The sequence below is a fragment of the Vigna umbellata genome, chromosome 4 (assembly GCF_029865625.1).
Source record: "Vigna umbellata cultivar VRB3 chromosome 4, Vumbellata_1.0, whole genome shotgun sequence".
NCBI classification, from domain to species: domain Eukaryota; kingdom Viridiplantae; phylum Streptophyta; class Magnoliopsida; order Fabales; family Fabaceae; genus Vigna; species Vigna umbellata.
The window spans coordinates 33,407,733-33,429,100 of record NC_142168.1 but is presented as its reverse complement, the minus strand read 5'-3'; the positions used below and the strand labels follow the sequence as shown (position 1 = coordinate 33,429,100).

The 21,368-nt window shown below is 33.6% G+C and overlaps 1 protein-coding gene across 2 annotated transcripts in view; it reads left to right on the top strand.

The window, feature by feature from the left end:
• LOC124848730 (uncharacterized) overlaps window positions 1-21,368 on the top strand; it is a 28,091-nt gene that overhangs the window by 1,466 nt on the left and 5,257 nt on the right. The window contains exons 4-19 of one of the 2 annotated variants that reach the window (XM_047326501.2): window positions 611-712; window positions 796-961; window positions 2,048-2,146; window positions 4,413-4,562; window positions 9,037-9,076; window positions 9,282-9,339; window positions 9,778-9,860; window positions 11,188-11,286; window positions 11,403-11,518; window positions 11,607-11,725; window positions 14,258-14,328; window positions 14,726-14,831; window positions 19,237-19,376; window positions 19,496-19,654; window positions 19,731-19,834; window positions 19,992-20,167. In XM_047326501.2, the coding sequence (XP_047182457.1) occupies window positions 611-712; window positions 796-961; window positions 2,048-2,146; window positions 4,413-4,562; window positions 9,037-9,076; window positions 9,282-9,339; window positions 9,778-9,860; window positions 11,188-11,286; window positions 11,403-11,518; window positions 11,607-11,725; window positions 14,258-14,328; window positions 14,726-14,831; window positions 19,237-19,376; window positions 19,496-19,654; window positions 19,731-19,834; window positions 19,992-20,167 (1,788 nt within the window). The remainder of the gene's footprint in view (window positions 1-610; window positions 713-795; window positions 962-2,047; window positions 2,147-4,412; window positions 4,563-9,036; window positions 9,077-9,281; window positions 9,340-9,777; window positions 9,861-11,187; window positions 11,287-11,402; window positions 11,519-11,606; window positions 11,726-14,257; window positions 14,329-14,725; window positions 14,832-19,236; window positions 19,377-19,495; window positions 19,655-19,730; window positions 19,835-19,991; window positions 20,168-21,368) is intronic. The other variant, XM_088111650.1, reaches the window with a different exon arrangement.

Here is a 21,368-nt window from a genome sequence, read left to right as displayed (position 1 = left end):
TATTTGTGGTATACTTCCTTATTCATCTGTATGGAATTTAATATGTCCAATAGCGTAGTAGGTCATGATCATTTAGTCCAAAAACAAAAGCGTAGTTTATGACCTATTACTCATTTTGTGACACTAAAATACCCAGGTTTTTTAATTCTAAACCTTTGACCATTTTCACCTCTATTCTTGGTTAGTCTAAAGCTGAAAAAACCATCACTGGTGCATATTTTCTTCTTCTCCAGTATTCCTTATATCTCTTGTTTGCTGTTTTCTTTTTGTTAGGTTGATGAGGTGGTTTTCCTCTCATTATGTCAGTATTTTAGTGGGTTATGAGTTCTTTGTTCTCCCTTTCTCTCGTGTCTGGTTGACTAATTCCTATCCTATTATTATTTGTTCCATGTCCAATATATAGGACTATTGTTATCTCGTTAGCACCAAACCTTTTATATGGTTCTAGCTTATCTTGCTTTAATTACATTTTTATCTTGTTTTCATATATTATTATATCTTGATGACCACAGTTGTAGTAGTTGTACTTTAAGCAAGGATTGGCTAAACCTTCTGCAATTTACTTTGAAAATTGAGCACCTAGTCTTAAAATAATTTTACTGTATTTCAGGTAACATTGCTAATTATCTAAAGCTTCAGGAAGTTGATTCCATCCACCTCCCAGTTCCTGTGAATTTTATATTTATAGGATTTGAAGGGAAGGGCAGCCATGGTACATACTTGAAAACTAACTTTTTTTGGTTGTCTTATATTATTGGATTGTGGATTCTATAGTGTTTTTTTTTTGTCTTTCAGAATTCAAGCTTCTCCCAGAAGAAATTGAGCGTTGGTTTACCAAAATTGATCATATCTTTGAACACACTCGGATTCGACATGAAGAAGTTCTTACTCCATTTTACAAAAGTAACAACGATAAAATGCGATGGCACCACCTTCCTGTTGTCAGTCACATAAATTACAAGTAACTTGTTTTTTTTTTCTTTTCATCCGGCCTTGACTGTACTGGCTAGTGCTTGACATCATCTTGCTTGTATGATTAATTATGCGCTCAACTTTTCTGAAATGGATACCAGTTTTAAGTTTCAATACAGTAGGGATTTTGACTGATAATTCATATATATATATATATTTATATAAATGACCTTTGATGTTTCAAAAAAATCAATCCATTTTATTCTTCTTTTATATTTGTTTTCTACATATTATATAGCATTAACGACTATCTTGAAGAAAGATTCTAAGTTGGAAAAAATAGAAACCAAGATATAGAATTTTTCAGAAAGGGATTAAAATAAAACAATTATTTTATTGATATTCTACGAACATTCCTATTTCAACACAAACAAGACGGAATAAGAATTGGATTCTAGCAAAAGACCAAGAATCCACCTTAGAGTAACTTTTCCATATTTTAATTTATTTGTTTAGTTTATTATACAGAATTTAATTACAATAATTATTAGAAAAATGTAGTTATTTTGTGGAGAAACACACATGCAGACTGCGTTGGCATCACATTTAGAGGATTTACATCATAAAACCGTTGAGGTTAACATAGGGATGGAGTGGAAAATTTGCTAGACCAAATTTGAAAGCCAAAGCTGATGTTAGTTTCTTTCTTAGAAGAGAACTACCAAGGCTTATAATGGCTGCAGTCATTGTCTTTTTGACATGATACATTTAAAGCTAAACCTTTTGATCTGATAAATTTGATTGTTCTTTTATCCTTCACTTAATTTAGCAATTTATTTTTATTTATTTACTTTTAAATAAAAGGATATGCTTCTTAGAATGAAGATAAGTGCATGATAAAAGGATGAAAAATTTGTTTGAATCAACTTATTCAAACAAAATTTGAGTATTGGTTCTTGAGTATTTTCTAATCCCGGATAATAATACTTGTATATCTTTTTCTTTGAGCCCTCTTGATTGGAATGGCCACTCCAAAGTGAATCTGATAATGCTTTTCCTTATTTATTCTTGGAAGTTCCTTTCGGTGAGAAAATTTTGTACTATCTTGTGTCTGACAGTCGACATTATGGTGCAGCTTTTCTGTTCATGCTATTGAAATGGGAGAGAAGGTTACTTCCATAATTGAGCATGCCATAAATGTGTTTGGCCGCAATGAGGATCCAGTTGGCAGCAGGTAAATTTAATTTAATTTTTCCTAATGTTCCTATTAATACATGTTCCTATTAATTTAATTTTTTCTATTGTTCCTATTAATTTATAAAATGTGTTTGCCTATTATTTAATTTCTACAAGCTTTCTATCCTCAACTATAGCATATACTTGCAAAGCAAACATTTAACACACGCTCATCACTAGACGCGACCTTTCTTAAGAGCTACTTCTCCTAGACGTTTCAAAAGAATAGCTAAACAATCAAGCTATAAACGCTTCTGTCAAGATAGCATCTTACGAGTCAGGGGATTAGCAACTCACGAGGATCACCCAATCTCTATCAAAGGTTGTCAAATATAAATGCCGAAAAAGATTTCTAGAAACACTACTCAACCCTCCCTTCTAGTGTTTCTCACTACTTCAATTTGGTGGTGAAGGATCTGAGTCATGAGGATCTTCAGGCAAGGTGAAGGAGTTATTTGTGTGTGATGCTGGTATGTGAGAAGAGGTTGTGAAAGAATGTTATTTGCTCTTTGAGTTGGATTTTGAGAGGAAGTAGGAATAATCAATGGATATCACAAGATGGTATAGGAAGGACTTGTTGAACAAATGAAGAATGTTCCATGAGGACAAGGTGTGTCCTCAAAGAAGGTGATATCAATCAACATAATACCTTTTTGTTGACGGAAAATAACTTTATACCCTTTTTAAAGTGATAATAGCCCAAAAACACACACTTAATAGCCTTTTCAAAAGCTTCTCAAGATCCGGAGAGACATTGTGAATAAAACAAGTATACCCAATCACACATGGAGAAACATGACGCAGCGGGTCATTTGGAAATTTATAGAGTGAGAAACTTTATTTTCAAGAGAAGAAGACGCCTTATTGATGAGGAAACATGTAGTGGGAATTGCATATCTCTAATGATGAACATAAACATAAGTATTCAACATTAGAAGACAGACAATTTCAATAAGATGTATACTCTTCCTCTTTACTATACCATTTTTTTGTAGAGTGTGAGGACATGTTGATTGATGTTAAATGTCCTGGGAAGATAATAACGAAGAAAATGTATCAGAAAAATAGTTCTCAACATTATCACTTTTAAGAATTTTGAGTGTCTTCCCAAGTTGGTTCTTAATTTCATTGAAGAAAGACATAAATATGGATAAAAGTTCAAATATGTCTTTCTTTAGATAAACCCAACTGCATCAAGAGAATTCATCAATGAAGATTACAAAATAACTGAAATTAAAATACTTGGGTTAGAAATTTACAAAAGAAATCCTCTAAAGACCTTGGGTTTACTAGGCCAACACAATTTTTAGAAAGGCTCTAGATTCCATGTTAAGCTAGAGGAAGATAGAGACATCGAGTTGATATTTATATTGAGAACACATGCTTTATTTATATTGAGATAAAGGAATCATCTAATAAATAGTGGTGATTTGATATCCTCTAATAGCAAAGATGTGATAAGTGAAAAAATAAAAATGTTTCTACTAATTCATATATAATTTAGATATTCCTGATTAGATAGGATTTGCTCCTTATTTTTATAATTATGACAATTATGTTTCTCCCCTCTCCATACATAGGTAGGGATGGAGCCAATTAATTTGAGTTTCTTTTCTCTTGAAAAGTAAATCTAAGTGGTTTAAGAAAAACAACTTTTAAAAGTTCAGCCTTTCTTAAATGGAAACTTTGAAAAAGAACTTTTACAAAGCTAGTTTTAAGGGCAAAAGGCATCTAATCCATTTTTTTTCTTTATTTCAAATGTCAAGATCCAAGAATACTCTACCTAAGAAGATTTAACTTGAAAGTAAGTTTCAAACTTAATGATCTATAGAATTATTGAATGGTAAATGAACAACTTGATCCTTGGATATATAAACCAGTGGCTATTTAGTGTTTAAAAGATAAAAAAAATTTATTTGGCCCCTAAATCTGTAAAATACAAATTGATCCCTAGTGTCAAATTTGTCCTTAAATGTTACAAGTTAATGAAAATAGTCTCTCAAAATTTAAGCAGACATGATTGTCATACTTGATACACATTCAAAGACTCAATAAGTTTTTTTGTACTTTTAGGGACTAAATTAATACTACACTTTAATGGACCAAAATGACTTCAAATATACTCTTTTAGTTTTAACATCAAAGTTGCTATGATGCACTAAAGAAGTGACGATAAATATTACTTTTGGAACATAATGTGGCTTCATTTTGTTTGTCTTTTGAATTTCTTGCTTTCTCTTATCCTTCCAATTTCTTTATTGCAGGGACAACAATGGTGGTAGTTGGCAAGTAGATGTGGACATGTTGGATGGCCTTTTATCTAGCCTAGTTGAATACCTTCAGCTTGATAATGCATACAATATTTTTATTTTAAATCCTAAGCGTGATGAGAGGAAATCTAAATATGGGTATCGGTGCGTATTTGTAGAATGTTATCATTTATTATTTATTATATATCAAATCCAACAATGTTACCTCTTTTGTAGAGAATCTTGTAATTATACACAGTCTAAACTAATGAGTTTGTAGGCACAAATTCAAAGACCAAAGTAGTTTTTATTTACTGTGTGAAGGAGGGAAATCATTTTGGAGAGACAAAATGAATTCGATCTGTTTAAAGGGAATGCTCTCAAATGGGAATTCCTAGAATTTAAAATTAGAGTTTGTTAATGCTCTATTTTAGACATATCTCTAGTTCACGTAGGATTAAGACTACTTTCCAACACTTCCCTTAATGTCCAAGGCAATTCCAGGTATCTTAAATATGGATTTAAGGTAGACTATGTATCTTGGGTAAGATTAAAAGCCTAACTCAGATCAAAAGACCGACTTGTAAAGTGAGCTTTATGATATCTGTTTTGATCATATTTCTACTTGATGTGAGAATACTATTGGCATTGAGACTGCAATTAAGGTAGCCTCAAAGAAACCACAATTAAGGTACGCTAAGGGTGACCATTGTCAAAGCAACTTTTAGACAAAACATCTATTTTTTTTGGGTAGTTTACAGTAATAGTTGAGGGTATAGGATACCATTGATTTGCTAGGGAGCCTTTACTCAGGTCACAATTCTGTGTAGAAGGAGCACATTGGCTCAATTCATTGATCATTAAGCTAGGTTGAGTTGCTTGATAACTGACAAATTGGGTCTTCTCCAGGTCCATTGTGGCAATGTACACTGAGATGATATTAAAATGCGATGCCAACAACGGTCACTGAAATCATCAGTCACTAGGTCAAGAAGTAGGGAAACACTATTCTAGTGATCAATGATTTAGTAGAATCTATTAACATCTCAATGTGAATCATGCGGCGTTGCAATCTTCTACAACGATGTTGCCAGTATGCACATTACTACCAAAGAGCATTGCTATCTCGTAGTGCAGTTACTGATATTATGGTAGCAACTTGTCCAGTTAATGATATTTATATTAAATTAGATTCTGTAAAAATATTTGGGATATCATTGGAGTGAATATGAATATTTTATAATTTTAATTTTTCCACAATATAGTTATTTTTTTTTCCTCTTTATCTAAGACAATATTAGATGTATTTTTTGAGTCCGATTTCGTTATATATTGTAAATTCTAATCAAAGTATAAACATGGTAGAAACATGATCTCTTTTTAGAGAGAATAAGTGATTTGTCCCTTGATACAAAGCCGAACTTACTGTGTTTAGAAGATGCAATCAATACACTACACTTAAGCCTCGTATAATCGTGGTGGTAGGAATCATGGATGCTCTTGTATTGGAGTTTCTTCTAGTGGTGGAAGTTATGGTAGAAGTCGTGGTGGCAAATTTGCCAATTTTCAATATTAAATGTCTCAAGTTTGGACACACAGCCAATGTTTGTCATTTCATATCTGCCATTTCTTATCAGCCTCATGAATCACTGTAGTTCATTGATCTGGCTACATAGCATTACCTTCCTTATTCGGCTTGTTCATATTAAACATCAAATACTTGGGTAAATCCTATAACAAGCCGAAAAACAATGTTCGACCTAGTGTGATGCTGATAAAGTCTAATTCTCAAGGAAATGCCAATACCTCTTGGATATCAGACTCTGGTGCAAGCTTTCATGTTATTGGTGAACCACAAAATATTAAACAACTTGAACATTTTGATGGTCCAGATGAAATTTTCATTCAAAATGGTGCAAGTTTAAGTATTTATGGTGCTGGTTTCTCTTCTTTTGTGTCACCTTATGATGTTATATGTCCCTTCTATTACTAAAACTATTAAGTGTTAGTCAATTTGCCAAAGATAATTCGATTTTCTTTAATTTTCATTTTGACAAAAGTCTTGTCAAATCTCAGGGGAGAAATAAGGTTCTTCTTCAAGGAATTGTTGGTGTTGATGGACTTTATTCATTCAGTAATCTGTAGCTTGATAATCATTTCTTTCAGCTGTTGTCATCCTCTAAGTCTCTTGACTATTCTTGGACACCTTGCTCTATGTTAAGCCGTTAGGTAGTTAAAGGTTTACATGAGAAGAAATAAAAAGTGAGGAAATTAAGGGCGGGAAAGGAAGTTAGTTGTTAGTAGAGAGAGAGAGTATAAATAATAACAGAATAGGTGGACAGAGGGATTTAAAATATTTTTCTTTTGGGTATAGACTGACATTTTCTAGTGGAGGAAGGGAGGTTTCCTTGGGGACACTTACTTGTAATTCTGTTTTCCATACCTTAAAGAATTAATGAAATACATATGCATATGTTTCTCTTCTACTGTTTGAGTGTTGTGTGAGAGGAGAATCATCTGTTATGGTTCCCTGCATAAAGGAACCTAACATAAGCACTATTACAAATAATGTCAATAAAACAAATCCACCTCTGACTGGGCCTACGATATTGATGACTGCAAATCCACCTTTGGTGCTGCATTTTCTTTTTCGTGCCAACCTGATCTCCTGGTGGTCTCAAAAAAAACATGTCATTGCTTGTTCCAATATTGAAGCTGAATACCGCAGCTTAGCCCAGGCATCTCCTGAGCTCTCATGGATCCAAGCGCAGCTAACAGAATTACACATTCCCTTTTGCACTCCTGTTATTCTGTGACAACCACAGTGTTGTTGCTATTGCCCACAACCTTGTTTTTCACTCCAAGTCCAAGCATATGGAGATTGATGTCTTTTCTATTCATAAACAAGTGCTGTCCCATCAACTCGTGGTGTCTCACATTCCAGTCTTGATCAGTGGGCCAATGTTCTCAACAAACCACTATTCTGCATTTTTTCTGTTGCTCCGAAGCAAACTCAATGTGATAGATTTCATTAATCTCAATCACTCACCTTGAGTTTGAGGGGGACCTGTGGATGTTATATGTTTATTGTTTGTGTTATATGTTTGTTGTTTGTTTTAATTGTTTTGTCGTAAGGCTTTGTCTGTTTGCTTTATTTTATTTTGTAATTCTCGGAGGTTACGCTGGTTTGTAACCATTTGTAATTACTCATAATTACCATTTAAGTTCTCTTTGTTTTTCTGTGAGTTTTGACTAGCAGAACTGAATAATGTATGATACTTACAATTAATATACAGTACAAACGTTTACAGTCACATGACTGATTATGTTGATTATTCAATCTCTATTACTGATAGAGGTAGAACTTACACTACTTTTGGTCTCTGTGGAAGACATGATTATTGTAGGATATGCTGAAAGATACAAATTGACATTAGAGAAAAAATTGGCTGCCCAAGACCTCGTAAAACTAAAGTATTTCCATGGAATAGAGGTTGCTTACTCAAAGGCGATTTATTTTCATCTCCCAAAGAAAATTTGTACTTGATCTCTTTAAAGAAACATGTAAGCTAGGATGTAGATTCTCCTGAGTTCGTATTGAACAAAATCGTAGAATTAGAAGGGAAAGATGCTCTCCTCCAGAAAAAAAAAATCATCAAAATTAGTGCAAAATCTTATTTATTTAGCACTCAAGACTAGACAGTGCTTACACAATTAGTGTGCTAAGTTAGTTTATGGATTATCTACGAGAAAGACACACCTAAGTAGTTGATACAATTCTTCAGTATTTGAAGTCAATCAAGACTGGGAAAGGGGTTATTCTTCTGGAAATACTTTGATCTTGATATATACTTATGAGACTATGCAAGTTCTGTTACTGGTAGAAAATCTACATGTGGGTATGATATATTTCTTGTAGAAAGTATAGTTACCTAGAGAAGCAAAAATAAAAAAAACAAAAACGGAGAGTATCTTTTTCTAGTGCAAAAGCTTACTTTCGAGTCCTTGCTGAAGGTGTGTGAAATGGATTGTGGATGAAGATTATGCTTGATGACCATAAAATATAGGTTGACATCCTTATGTAATTGTAGTGTGCTAATAAGTCAACTATGAGCATTGCTCATAATTTAGTCCAACATGATAGAATTAAGCATATTGAAATTGACAAACATTTCATCAAAGATATTCTTGGCAGAGGTCTAGCGGTTATAATTCATATCCCTATAGGATCTTAGATGGCAAACATTTTCACTAAAGCGCTTCCTCTGGATAGATTCTAGAATCTTGTAGGTCAGTCGAGAATGATTGATATTCATCTAACAACTTGAGGGGGAGCATTGTAAATAACAAGTTATTAAGAAAAAGAATATTCTTAATATCTCCATAGTAATTAAGAAAAAACACTTTGATAATCTTTCTATGTATTTCAACATATTTTTATTTCTTTTCTTAAAAGTTTTGGTTATTATAAATAGAGAAGATGAGAATGTAATTAGTGTGATTGTTATCAGTAAAATAATTCTATATTTTCTTACATAGTTCAAGTCTAGCTTATGGGTATCTATCAAAATTATATGTTATGGCCATGCTTTTGTACCTGCATGTTTTTTTATATTGTGTCTCTTGCAAAATATTTCAGGAGAGGTTTATCCGAGCCCGAAATAAACTTGCTAAAGGAGGTATATGAAATATTCTGTCTTTTCTCCTTAGAATGTGCCCTGCTATTGTGATTTGGTTGTTTCATTTGTAAATTGTATCGAAATATGTTTGGCATTATTTTGCAGAGTTTATGAACTAGTTATTTGCAAAAAGTAATTGTTAAATATTTTTCTATACTAAATCAAGGCCTTCAATGCCAACCCTAACAACCACCACATTGTGCAGAATAAGAGTTTGCAAATGAAGCTTCTTCAGGCAGAAAACATTCCTGAAAATCTTCTTGGTATGCCATCGATTGTCATTTTGTCTAAAGAACTTGGTACAGGATTCATCAAAGCTGATGACTTGCTTACAAACATTCTATGTTCCAAGCTTGGTGCATACAAATTTATATGCTTCAATTTGAGAGGAGTGTTTAAACAGGTGTTATTATTTCATTGTATAGCTTTTATAACAGCTGTTTTAGGTTGTACTTAGCTGTAGGTTAAGGAACATAGGTTTTACCCTCTTCCACTTTGAGCTGTAGTTGTAGTCATCTTTATACACACACACACACACAAACATATGTATACACACACATTGACACCGCAAAGTCTTTCCTATGCTTATTCAAATTTTTATTATTTGTGATATACTTCTGCAGTTGATGTGTGCAGTCCCTCTTCATTTCTTCTTGCTTTTACTTAGAATCCCTCATTAGCTACTTGATATTGCTCTACAGCTCTTACTAAGATTCAGCGACCATTGTATGTAAAGCATCCAATGATGAAATTTTCTTGGACAAGAACCGAGGATGCTGATGTTGTAAGTATTTCATTTCCTTGTATGGTGAAAGCATATATGCTCGTTAGTTTTTATTTTGCATGATATGTGATATTCAAATCTTATACATGATTGAATGATCTTATGTTAGGTTCCTAGGTATGAAACCTAACTGTCTCACAACCTACACTCACATAATTGCACACAAAGGGGAAATAAACGAAGGAATTGTATGTATTCACACCAATGAATGTCTTATACAATGATGACACGGGAGCATAACCCCCCTCACAAGGTCCAAGACCTATTGTCTATACAAAAGAATATGACTAACTGCCTTCTAACAATGAATAGAATTCTATTTATACAAGACCTCCCTTCCCTCCTTTCCTAACTACTAAAACAGTTAGGATATTAACTCTGTATTAACTCTTCCTTCTCTCTTAAACCCATTATCTCCTATTACTTATATCCTATCACCTTATGATAGTCTTTACAAAATTCTATTGGTACAAGTTTTAGTTGCTTTTTCTACTTCTTTTGAACTTCATTTACTTACGAAACTAACTACTATTCATCACGCAGTCCTATTTTATTGATCTCCTGTACATATAAAATTGGGTACTAGTCCTCCGAATAACCCCTTCTATTTTATATTCCTTTCCCCTACCTCTTGCACCAGAATTTCCTTCTGCATTATCAATTGAGCTTTCCAAAAGATCATCTGATGTCTCACCTGGCTTCCAAATATTCATTTTCCCATGTCCAAGACTTTTCTACCCTCTTCCCCTCCATGAATACTATTTATCATGGCCTCTTTATCAGTTACGTCAAAAGTTAAAAGTTAACACAGAATGAAAGTGACGGGCAGAGCATTTAGTTATTGGAGATCAATTACATAAGGGTTAATAGTGTTTAAAGCGAACTTAGTCCTTAAAGCTAACTGTTTTTCCCTATATTCTGGGTCCAAATTTTTGTGTATTTCAGAAAATAAAAAATAAAATATAGGGACTAAAACCAAAGTTTTGAAAGTTGGGAACAAAATCTAAATTTGGAATTTTTTGGAGACCTAAAATACCATTGACTCATTAGGTAAAGGGAGAATGGATCATTTCAAAGAGTTAAAAATTGTAATAAAGGAGAAAGAAATCCTCTCAACATGTATATATGTTTTTAAAACGCAAAATCATAATCCCATGTTCTCTCCACGTATATATTTCTTTGCTTCAAGCCAAAGTGTAACTAGGGCATTTCTATGGTAGTTGTGCTGCTCAGTGCTCATTTATTATTTGGGTCTGGTCACTTTTCTGGTGTTCTTGTTGGAAGCATTATTAAATGTTTGCTGTTTTGGTACAACAATAAAATGCAGATGGAATGGCATAATATTTGGCTAAATGCACTGGATAATTTTCGGAGGTTGTATCAAGGGAAAGACATAGTTGAGATCATTGAGGTCAAAGCTTTACAGGTGTATACTCATCAGATATGTCTCCACTCTCGACATAGGAAAGCAGATTTAATTACCAAAATTTTTGTGCTACATCTTTTTCTTAAGTTTTCACTTTTTTTACCCTGCATTTCTAGTTACTAAAAGGGAAGGATCAAGACCTGCAGCTCCAATTAGAAAAAGTATTAAAATCTGCAGACTACAGTGATTTTCAAGCAGAATGTCTCACTGATACATGGATTGGAAAAGACAGGTTCAATTTCTGTTGCTTCACAAAATGCTAATTTTCACTCATACACATCCCTTACATTTTGTTTCCGTTTGTCATTGTTTTGTACCAGATGGGCATTTATTGATTTAAGTGCAGGTCCTTTTTCATGGGGACCTGCTGTTGGGGGAGAAGGTGTGCGTACGGAAGCAAGTTTACCAAGTGTGGAAAAAACAATTGGTTCAGCTTCAGGTAGTAATGATATGTTCGATTGTGTGTAATTTATCCAGCTTTAAATCATACTTTTGTATAAGAATATAGTGTTAATTCATAGCCATCAATGACAGCTGTATAGTTAGTTATATAGTTGTAGTCTACTAGTAGTTAGTTCAGCATAACATCAAGAAATAGAGAACTCTCAGTACTAAGTTTAAGTTGAGTATAATAGTTTTCTCAATATCATATTAAGAGCTTGAAAAATCACTAAATCATGGATAATACTTCTTTGATGCAGAAACTGACCAACCACTTCGGTTAGAAGGTCTTTAATTATGTAAGAAAACAAATAATTATTTTATTTGTAACACTTAGGAAATGAATTTATATCTAACTTAACATCACAAAACTGACTTTCATGGCGAAGATTGTACCTCAATTGTATATTATAATCTGGCCTTATTCTTAATTGATGTGGGGTCTCAAACACACTTCCCATGCCAACGTATGAACATCTTGGGCATGATGTTGGATATTTATGAGTGGTGTAATAAGAGCTTTATAATGGTGGCATACTTTATTTAACATAACTTTGCTTATTTTCATTCATAAAGAACGCGATGCTTATTTGCATTCATATAAAAAATGTATTAATTATTTGGAACAGCTGCATATGTCTGTAGTGCATATTCCTGTCGAATAACCTAAACTTTGGAATGACGAGCTCAATCAGAAAATTGAGTGCATGCTCCTTGACAAGAGGGTTACTAGTGATGCCAAATGATCAATCGTGTTGATTCTATACTTCAAGTCCTACTCACTCGTAATGATAATCACTCTCATTGTCAAAATTTCTTTGGTGGTGATAACTATAGCTGTCAGGGAGACTTAAGTGGTCAGAAAGGTCACGATGGTCAATCTAACATTCATTGTCAAGTTTGTACGATTATAGTCATACTGAAGTATGGTGTTATCATCAAGGCTAAGTATGATCAATCTGAAAATGCTTAGGACAATCATTCAATAGGGTCCAACTTTGCTTGTCCCAACCTTACTGTACAGTAGTTAGTTCAACTTGTGGTCCCAATCAGTTTGCCACTAGTCCTTGAGCTCATTACACTACCTTTTTACTACTTCAATGGTCCCAAAATTGGTATTTTAATTCAAGGGCTACACATATGTTACAACAACTCCTGAATTTCTAAAGCAATAAGCAATGCCACGTCAAGAGGTTGTCCTCTTTGGTATATATAAATATCCTTCTTCTTTGGGCCTTCAATAACCAAAAATCTTGAAGAATGTAAGCGACTTTGTAAATGATAATGGTGTTTTTCTTTGAATTTCATCGCACAAACTTTTATGTCTTAAGGTTTCCTTGGCTCAAATGTTCTTTGTACTGGTGTTTGATATAGCAAGTTTACTATTCATGAAGAAATATCTAAGTGTATTTATGAGGATTTTGGGTATTTGGTATAGGAGATTTGAGTGGACCCGAGGAGAAAATTTGGAGTGAGTGTAAATGACTGTGTTGCCCCTATTTGTTTATTTATTCTTTGGTTTTTAAATTATTTATTGTCAATTAATAAATTATATTTTTATTTTAATTATTTTTTATAATATAATTCTTTTTCATTTTCTCAAATACTTTTTCTGAAAAAAATATTTATATTTTGAAAAGATACACTAAGGGTAATTTTTACTTTACACAAAAACTAACCCACCGACCTTAATTAATTCCATCAAATCAATCAAACATAGCAATAAACTTTCTACTCAAATCCATTATCTTTCCATTAAACCTATTGGAGATCCCATATCAATTAGAGATAAGGTGAACTTATAATATATAAGTCAGTGCAAAATTTATCTTATAACTTGGTTTTGTAAGATTGAGTTCAACTTAAAGTTCATCTTTTAAAATGGTATCAAAACCATGCAAAGCATATCCTAGCAAAATTTGTTGTTTGTTGGGTCTATTGTGCCACCCGTTATATGATTGCTATTGAATCACTCATTAATGTCTAATTTCATGCTCGAGATATATATAGTTCTGTGTGAGGAGGGTGTGGAGATCCCACATCGGGTGGTGATAACGTGAAATTATAGTATATAAGTGTCATTATACTATAGTTGGCTTGTATGAGTTACCTTTGTATTGTACAGTTCTAGGTTTCCTATTATTGTATCTTTTTCATTTCATGTATAATTCTCAGTATCTGTTATTCTTAACAGATAACTGACTTGTATAAATAGCCTATATACATATGATTTATTGTGTGATGTTAATAAAATAAGTTCGATTCATTATTCATTTTCTCTCTCTCTCCCTCTCCTCTGTTCACTTTATCTATTGAGTGTATTTTTTTTTCACTGATCCAGATTCTTCTAGTTTCTCACTTATTTCGGTCTTGTTAGTCTCGAAGAAAAACAAAATTACTGGAAACCTCTGACATATTATGTTGACTTGTAAAGTTAAACCTTATTTGTTCTTCTCATTGTGCATGGCTTAACTCTTGATGCCATGTTATATTTCTTGCTATTTTTGATCTGTTTTCTTGCTGATTGCAGAAATTTCGGAAGAAGAAGCAGAAGATCGATTGCAAGATACTATTCAGGAGAAATTTGCTGTATTTGGTGATGTATGTAAAATATGTCTGGTCTAACAATATATTGCATATTGCATACGGTTCTTCGAAGAAATGAGGTTTCAGAGAGTTGTAGTTAATTGTATATACTCTTGATAGTCTCTACCTCATACATTGTCAATACTGAAAACAAATAAAAAAAGAAAAGCGTGGTTCAACCGAAATGATTGAGGATGTGAAACAAATTGTGATAGAAATAAACATTTCTACTCTAGGTTTCTCTCAAGTTGACAAGAGTTTTATGTAGTGTTAGTCGACTTTGATATCATCGGAATGTGAATAAGGATGTTGAGTTGAGAGAATGTAGGCATCCGATATATGTAGTAAATGTCCCTTCTTTCTACACTCATTTTCTCTAAAAGTGAGTCAGTTGTTACTCTTAATGTTGCAGAAGGAACACCAGGCCATTGATATTCTTTTAGCTGAGATTGATATATATGAGCTTTTTGCTTTTAAGCATTGCAAAGGAAGGAAAGTTAAGCTTGCTCTTTGTGAAGGTAAATCTCCTTCTGTAGCTCATGGCATTTAAATTTCTAATTTGAACTTTAAGTTTGTTGAATTCCCTTTTTTATATCGGTAAAAAACTGTTTCTTCAATTTCTCTTAACATCTTGTTTTTTGGACATGTTGGGAAATAACAAATACAACACAAGATATGAACAATGTCATTAAGCTTGGTTGCAACAAACATGGAAAGTTATAGAGCAGAACAAAGTTAAGAAATAGTATATGTAGTTAATATTCTTCAAACCAATATAAACACAAATGTTAAAGATCGTCTTAAAATATGAACAAAAGTGAAAATTTGAGCTTGTTTGTAAAATATAAGCTATTATGCATAATGGTTTCAATTCAAATATCAATCTTGACAATGTGAATGTTTTTCCAGATTCATTATCCATTTATAAACTATCCCACTTACATTGATATAATGGTTCACAGGGAAATAATGACGGAGAGTGAAATGTGTGTTATAAAAGGAAATTTAAAAATAAAAGTAGTTATAATGTTAGTAATTTCAGGGGATCGACATTGCCCGATAATGTACCCTTTTGGGGGAAATTAGGGGTTTTTTTATTGAGAGCCTTTGGTTGCGTATAGGGAAATACCCTTAGGAAAGGAAGTGTCTTCCTTTGTATGTGGATGTTGGTGTACAGTACTAACAATTGCTGAAATAATATTGCACAAGATATTCAATCTTCGTTTCTGGTGTGTTCTTTCTTTTTTGGCGTGGCACGGAGCAAGAATGGTCCAACTTGCTGGTTTTGAAATGAAGGGGTATAATGGATAACCAACTAGATGGGCCAGTGAATAAAGGAAGGTGGTTACAGAGCTAAAAGCTAATGTGACTGTAATGAAAGAAGGTTTCTGGACATGAAAGAAATCAAAGAAGTGTTACAAGAAGTCAAGAGTGAAAAATTGTTTGGAGAGTTCTCTATTAATGATGAAGAAAAGAAGGAAGAAAGATATATACATGGTAACAGATCTTACGAGGATGAGAAGTCTGTTCAAGAAATTCTGGAATGCACTTTCAGGTTAAACTAGACATAAAAAATTGTATGAACAGATATCATGTAGAGGAAGCTCTTGCTATTTGGTTGTTGGTTTGGAGGTTAAGATGGTCTGAAAAGTGTACTCTTGACCAAAGGCACACAGAAGTTGTAATTCCTTGTGGATCGCTGCTATAATTGACATGAACCTGTACTGGTTGTTGGGGAAACAAGTAGACGACAGACTACTGTGTCAGTTGTTAAGTGTTTGTTTGTAGTTAAAATTGCACACCTTGAATTGCAATCAATATACATAAAACACCTTGAATTTTATTGCATTGGGTAAACGATTAATTAAATAAATTGCTGCTTGAAAGGCAAAATCCCAAAATTTTAGGGTAATTGAGCATGATGCAATAAAGTTAAACCCAATTCGGTTATGTGCCTGTGTTTACATTCAACAACACCATTTTGGTGATGAGTATGTGGACATATAACACGATGAAGAATACCATGAGTAGTAAGAAAAGAACTAGAGAACTGAAACTCAGGCCCCAATCAGTCTGAACGCTTTTAATTTTAGCATTGAATTGAAGTTCAGCCACAACTTTAAAATTCTGAAAAACAGTAAAGGCATCGGATTTGTGTTTAAGAGTATATAACCAAGTGAAACGTGAAAAAGCATCCACAAAACAGATATAATACAGAGAACCATTGGTAGAGGGAACATGTGAAGGATCCCAAAGGGAGGAGCAAATGTTGAGTCAATGCCTTGCCACGAAATTTGAGATTAAGATATTAGGAAGACTTAAAATATCTTTCGAGAATTAAAGTGCCTCATGCCAAAAAAAGTAATCTTCATATCTCTACAGAAGTATGTTGTTGACTTGCTTAAAGAAATAATATAGACAGTCTGCAAACCAGCTAGTACTCCAATTGATCCAAGCATAAAGTTAGGAAGTACAGAGGAAGATATTGCAGTGGACAAAGAAATGCATCAAAGACTTTTTGGCAGACTTATTTACTTATTTCACACTAGGCCAGGATATTGCTTGTGCTGTGAGTCTTGTAAGTCAATTTATACACCAACCAAAGGAGGTTCGTTTGCAAGCTATTCCTAGAATTGTTTAAACGAAACAAGAGTGTAAGTCTTGAAGAATATATGGATGCAGGTTGTGCAGGGTCAGTTGTGGATATGATATCAACTACTGGATACTGCACCTTCCTTGGTGGAAATCTAGTTGTTTGGTGGAGTAAAAAATCAGAATGTAATAGCATGATTAAGTGCAAAAGCAGAATTTCAATTATTGGCCCAATGAATATGTGAACTTCTATGGCCAAAGATTATATTGGAAGACTTGAAGATAAAGTGGGATGAACCTGAGGTTATATTGTGATAATAATCTGCAATTAGTACAGCTTATTACCTGGTGCAGCATGATAGAACTAAATATACTGAGATTGGCAGACATTTTATCACGGAAAAGCTAGACAGTGGTTTGATTATTACGCAATGTGTGTCCACTCAAAATCAACTTTTAGACATACTCCCCAAAGGGTTGATCTGCATTAACTTTGAAAGAATTATATCCAAGATGGGACTGGAGAACACTTACCAGTTTGAGAGGGACTGTCAAAACTGTGCATCTCATTATGTATTTTAGAAGGTTTATTATTTTATCCTTGCTGTACTTTTATTCTTTAATACAGTTGTATCATAATTACAGGGATTTGTTTCCTTAGAATTAGCTCTCTATATTTCCTAAAATAAAAAGCTGGCTCATGCATTAATAGGACCAATGGCCTAATTATTGAAATATTGAAGAAATATATTATTCTTTCTAAATTTGAGAGATGGGACGCACTAATGCACTAGTACATGAAGAAAAAGTTTACCTGAAGATCCCAAAGCAAAAAATGCTTAAATTATCATTTGTGGGACTGTTTTGGTGGTCAAAGTGTTTCACAGGGGTAGAAACATTTTGATTTGCAGAACTAGTTGCAGTAGAAGGACCAGTTGCAGCAGTAAAGGCTGTTGCAGTTCTTGGTGGTCTTATGGAACATTCTTTAATGAATTGACCATCATTTATGCAGTAACTGTAGAACATTTTAAGACAATGTGAAGCACGTCCAAATTCTTCACAACAGAAACTTTGGACAGCACTTCGGTATCATTGTTTAGGCTTTCCTTGTGTTGCATATGCTGATGGAAGAGAGACAAATTTCTGCTTTTCATGGATGTTTTAGTTTGGAAACATTCTTCTAGAAGCTCATTGAGGCATGCATCCAATGATGGGGTAGGAACTCTATTCAAACACCCTCAAAATTGGATCTCAGTTTCATAAGAAATTGATCTGTTTAGTAGTTTCATGAACATGTTGCTCTATACTTTCACCATCATTTTAGAAATCCTCATATACAATGTCAGTGTTTTTGGCCCAAAGATTCATAAATGAGAAAGGAATTCAAAAATTGAAAGACTATCCTGCTGTAATATGGTGACTTCATGTTCTAATTGGAATCTTTTAGCAATATTATTGTGGCTATATATCTTTACATAGGCCCACATCTTGGCTGCATTATTGAATTGTCGGAGATTGGGAACAATATTAGGATCAACAAAGACTATGATAGATCCCTGTCTTTACTTGAGCATCTTTAACTTCCTGCTGGACATGTTCCTCCTGTTGATTTTCTGTTAGGAACAGAACTGGTACCATCAACATGACCTCAGAAGTTCTTATCTTTTATCAATATCTAGAACTGAAAAACCGAGGTTAAATAACTCTTGCCATTAAGGTAAACAAATAAGATATCATTCCTGTCACTAGATATGAAGTTGACGAATAAAAGACATGAAAAAATCATACTAGAGAGAGAAAAACAAGGATAGTCTTGCAGAACCTAGAGTCTGGGAATTTTGGACAGAACTAAAATAGGAGTACAGCCAAGTCTTATACCATATTAGACTATGAAAAATTGCATATCAATAATGTGTTCTCCTTGGAGAATTCTCCATTCGACTTGAAAGTGACTATTGTGCAATAAATGCTACCTTGCAGCTGCTGGGCTAACTAATTATCAAGATAACATAAATGTAGCTGTACAATCATGCATAAATTGTTGACCAGTAAAACTGTTCCAATAATAATAAATATTCTGTAATCACCAATTAATAACGAATATTGTGCTAGTCAATTCTTGGGCATGGTTATCATTTGAAGTATCTGTGCTTCTCTGGTAGTAGTGAGATGTTCTCATCAAGCTTTTATTTGTATGTAGTTCTATTTTGCTTTATTTTTCATTCTAAGTATCAAACGTTGTAGATTTCATTGCTCAGTTTCTGTAGGTTTAGAAGCTACACGGTTTTATTGTAGCTTTTCTGTACAGCTTGTAACATAAGATAATTTCAGAACTTGATGAAAGGATGCGGGATTTGAGAAATGAGCTACAGTCATTTGAAGGTAAAGAATATGATGAAAGTCATAAGAAAAAGGCCATAGAAGCTTTGAAACGGATGGAGAGCTGGAATCTATTCAGTGACACGCATGAGGTCAGCCAGTTGATCTATGTTAATTTAGTAAATTACTATAATGAACTGCATGCCCACAAATTTTTGGTAGTTTAAATTTCTGGTTGGACCTCATCATTCAAGGATTTACCCCTTTGCAGGAGTTCCAAAATTACACAGTTGCACGTGATTCTTTTCTTGCACATCTAGGTGCAATGCTGTGGGGATCTATGAGACATATTGTGTCACCTTCGGTTGCTGATGGTGCATTCCATTATTATGAGAAGATATCCTTTCAGTTGTTTTTCGTGACACAGGAGGTAAGATGTCTGTTTGATCACTTGAAAAGGCTTGCACCAGCTGAATGTTGACATTGCCCTTGTATTATTTTTTCAGAAAGTTAAGCACGTAAAACAGCTTCCTGTGGATATGAATGCTATAAAGGGGAGCCTTTCCTCATTGACAGTTCCTTCTCAGAAACCAATGTTCAGTCAACACATGTATGTCATGAATTTTTAATTCTAACCTTTCTTTTCCCTACCTTCAATTAGGCATTTGGTTGGTGAAATGTTTTCTTAAGACAATGCTTTGTGTCTGATTTATCACATTCCTATAAATTGTCTCCCTAATTTTCTACTTACATTACTATCACTTTAGGTTGCCACTGTCGGAGGATCCTGCCTTAGCAATGGCCTTTGCCGTTGCACGACGAGCAGCCGCTGTACCTTTACTGCTTATCAATGGAACCTACCGAAAGACAGTTCGAACATATCTTGATTCTTCTATTCTGCAATATCAATTGCAAAGACTGAATAAACATGGTTCTCTTAAAGGTCATTCCTATATCCTTAAGTCCTGTTTTAGAGTGCCATTTGTATGTACATTGAAAAATGAGAATAAATTGCAGACATCTTGAAGTTGTGTGTAAAAAAAGGGTGAAAGGAAAATTTATTTCATCGATGATTAGTGTATATGTTACTCAATCTATTTTCATCCATTGCACATTTTTATTCAAAGCAAATTTGGTGGAATTTTATTTTGAAATCTTTATTCAATTAAATAAATAATTAAGTCAGAATTGGAGATGAGTTTAAGACAACCTTTGCGCACATTCTATAAGATGCTTGACGTTATGCCTCAACTGCTGAATAGGAAGTGTGGCATACTTGATTTGGGATGATAGTAGCATCAATCCTAAATATTACATTAGTTTTCGTGTATCTTCAACTCTTTATAGCTCACACTTTGAAGCTCATAGTGTTTGCTTCACTAAGTTGCCAAAAGTCTGCCGTGGACTATGTATAATGAATTGGGTTTGTGCAGTTACTGTTGAATAAACTGGGGCATTGTAGTATTTGGGGCACAATTATATGCTCCACATACTGGAGTGTTGAGTTTAAGGATTTAAGGGAAAATAATAACTGAGTTTTGTATTGATTCTGAAACCTAAAAAAATTGCGTGTAGAGGGATGTGAATATATTACATCTGTCCAGCTGTACCAAACTGACTGATTCTTTACATGTCTGAACAGAAAAAAGTTATAGTGAGGTCGAGTGTATGCTGGGTTTCAATAAACCCAGGTATATTCTAATACTCCTTGCAAGCTAATGGTGGGTGAGAGCTATGCATAGAAGATAGTTTACACACTCTAAAGCTTGATTCATATAAACTCTAAACTGCTAGGTAATGAGCCTTTGTCAAGACGAATGTTGTCAAACTCAAGCATCATAAGAGGTCTGAAGGTCCTTATTTATTTTATTCAATTTGGTTTCACTATTAATAAAAGTCCCAATCTAGGCCCTCAACTTTTATAAATGTAACAACAATTTGACCATTTTCTATACAATTAGCCATAAAATCATTGACAAACAAATATTGATTGTTTTAGTTTATGCTTAATATAATTCTGACAATTTATAAAACCAACCACATCATTTTCAACGGACAAAAGGGTCACACTGTTGCTATTTTAAAAATTGAGGGACTTGATTTAACCTTGGAAGAGTTACACTGTTACATTTTTAAAATTGAGG